Consider the following 2678-nt stretch of genomic DNA (forward strand, 5'->3'; position numbering starts at 1 on the left):
CAGCATGGATGTGGGATCCCAATTTAAGTGTGGGACACCAGTATGGGTGTGGGACCACAGTATAGGTGTAGGATCTCAGCATGGGTCTGATACACCAGTGTAGGTGTGGGACCCCAGTATGGGTGTGGGACACCAGTATGGGTGCGGGACCCCAATGTAAGTGTGGAACACCAGTATGGGTGTGGGACCTCAGCATGGGTGTGGGACCCCAGTATGGGTCTGTGACTCCAATGTAAGTGTGGGACCCCAGCATGGATGTGGGACCTCAGTAGAGGTGTGGGACCTCAGCTTGGCTGTGGGACCCCAGTATGGGTATGGGTGTGGGACCTCAGCATGGGTGTAGGGTCTTGGTATGGCTGCAGAATCATGGTGTGGCTACAAAACCGGCATCGATGACCTCAGCGTGGGCCCGGGGTCTCAGCGTGGGTGTTGGGTCTCGACGTGGGTGGGGGTCTCGGTGTGGGCGCGGGGTCTCGACAGGTCCCCTCTCCACTCTCCTCCCTACCAGCCACGGACGGGGTGCCAGAGCTCCACCACCTTCCCCTCGGCGTGGACGTAGTAGACGGGGTGCATGGCGGCGGTGGCGCAGGCCTGCGGGGTGGGTAGGGATGCTGAGCCGGGCGTGGCCGGGGCGTGGCGGGGGCGGGGCGTGGCATCTACTCACATGGAAGGGGATGAGAACCAAGATACTGTCCAACGGGAAGCGCTGGAACGCGTGGGCGCGGCCGTGGAGGCTGAGGGCGGCCCACCCGCAGTCCACCAGAAGCTGGTTGCGGTGGGGGTAGTGACCGATGACCCTGGTGAGGACACGGATGGCCACCTCCTCCGGGTGACAGGAACCCAGCTGGGTCTGCTGAAGGTCTGGGAGAAGAAGGTGTCCAGCTTCAGGCTGGGGTACGTCCCACCTGGGGGAAGGTCCCACCAGGGTGGTGGGGATGGGGGTTCCAACCCACTCACCGTAGAAGAGGTAGTTGCCTGGGTGGAGCTCGGTGAGTTGGGCCATCTCCGGCACCGGGTGGCTGCAGGATGGTGTGGAGCCGATGCTGGCCTGGGGACACGGCACACCCGCCTGCCGCAGCCTGCCGGCACATGGGACCTTCTGAGTGGCTGGGGGTTGGGTGGGGGGGGGGGAGACCCCCCATGGGAGTGGGACTAGAGGTGAGTCCATCACTCCTGGATGCCACAGGAACAGGACCTGAGGTGGGTCCATCACCCTTGGGTGCCACAGGAGCAGGACCTGAGGTGAGAACATCACCCCCAGACACCATGGGAGTGGGACCAGAGATGGGTCCATCACTCCTGGATGCCACATGAGTAAGACCAGTGATGGGTCCATCACCCCAGGCACTATGGGAATGGGAGTAGAGGTGGGTCCATCACCCATGGGTGCCACAGGTGCAGGACTAGAGGTGAGTCCATCACCCCCAGGCACAATGGGGACTGGGACCAGAGGTGGGTCCATTGCACCTGGATGCCACAGGAGCAGGACCTGAGGTGGGTCCATCACCCTTGGGTGCCACAGGAGTAGGACCAGAGGTGAGAACATCACCCCCAGACACCATGGGAGTGGGACCAGAGATGGGTCCATCATTCCTGGATGCCACATAAGTAGGACCAGTGATGGGTCCATCACCCCAGGCACTATGGGACTGGGACTAGAGGTGGGTCCATCGCCCCTGGATGCCACAGGAGCAGGACCGGTGATGGGTCCATCAGCAGTGGGTAAGACAGGAGCAGGACCAGAGGTTGGTCCATCACGCCTGGATGCCACAGGAGAGGGATTGGAGATGATGATGCCTCAGGGAGTCCCAGATGTGCTAGGGACGCCCCCCCCAAAAAAGTTCATAGGAGCCATCCAGCTGTGGCAGAAAGCCACCCCAGATGTTCCAGGAATATGTGCTAGAGAGCCAGCCAGCTGTGCCAGCTGTGCCAGAGGACTCCCAAATACTTGAGGCAGGGTGTTCCACCTCCACCCCGATATGCCAGAGCACTTCTACTGATGGACCTGGGACCACACCCAGATGTGTCCAGGCATCCCCAGATGTGCCCATGAGCCCCCAGATGTGCCAGAGATCTGCCCATATGAGCTGGAGATCCCCCCTGATGCATCAAAGCACTCCCAGATGTGCCTGGGAACCCCCAGATGTCCCACAGCACCCCTAGATATGCTGGAGGTGACCCCCTCAGGTGTGCCAGGGCACCCCCAGATGTTACTGAGAGCCATCAGATGTACTGGAGACTCCCCAGCTGTGCTGGAGACCTCCCCAGATGTGCTAGAGTACCCCAGATATACCTGGGAAGACCCAGATGTGCCAGAGATGCATCCAGATGTGCTAGAGGACTCACCCCCCTCCCGATGCACCAGGGCACCCCTAGATGTTTCTGGGAGCTCCCAGATGTGCCAGACTCCCTCCAGATGTGCTGGAACCCCCCCGACGTATACTGGAGACACCCCAAGATGTGCAAATCCACCCCCAGATGTTCCTGTGGACACACACCCTCCCCCCGGGATGTATTCCCCGCCCCCACCTTGGTGTGTCAGCACACCCCCAGATGTGGCCAGGAGCCCCCCAGATGTGGCAGAGCACCCTCAGCTGTACCCGGGACCACCCACAGATGTGCCAGAGCACCCCCTCAATGTGCCTATCCCCTCCTTCCAGATGTGCAAGGGGACCCCC

General features: G+C 61.5%; 1 protein-coding gene across 1 annotated transcript in view; it reads right to left on the minus strand.

Moving 5' to 3' along the window:
* Window positions 1-501: 501 nt before the first annotated feature.
* The window catches only part of LOC104289691, an 11984-nt gene continuing 9807 nt past the window's right edge, over window positions 502-2678 (minus strand). Inside the window, exons 8-10 of the mRNA XM_009888678.1 lie at window positions 958-1079; window positions 665-861; window positions 502-591 (exon numbers count right to left, since the gene is read on the minus strand). Coding sequence (XP_009886980.1) covers window positions 502-591; window positions 665-861; window positions 958-1079 — 409 coding nt within the window. The remainder of the gene's footprint in view (window positions 592-664; window positions 862-957; window positions 1080-2678) is intronic.

This window comes from Charadrius vociferus, unplaced genomic scaffold (assembly GCF_000708025.1).
Source record: "Charadrius vociferus isolate BGI_N301 unplaced genomic scaffold, ASM70802v2 scaffold277, whole genome shotgun sequence".
NCBI lineage: Eukaryota > Metazoa > Chordata > Aves > Charadriiformes > Charadriidae > Charadrius > Charadrius vociferus.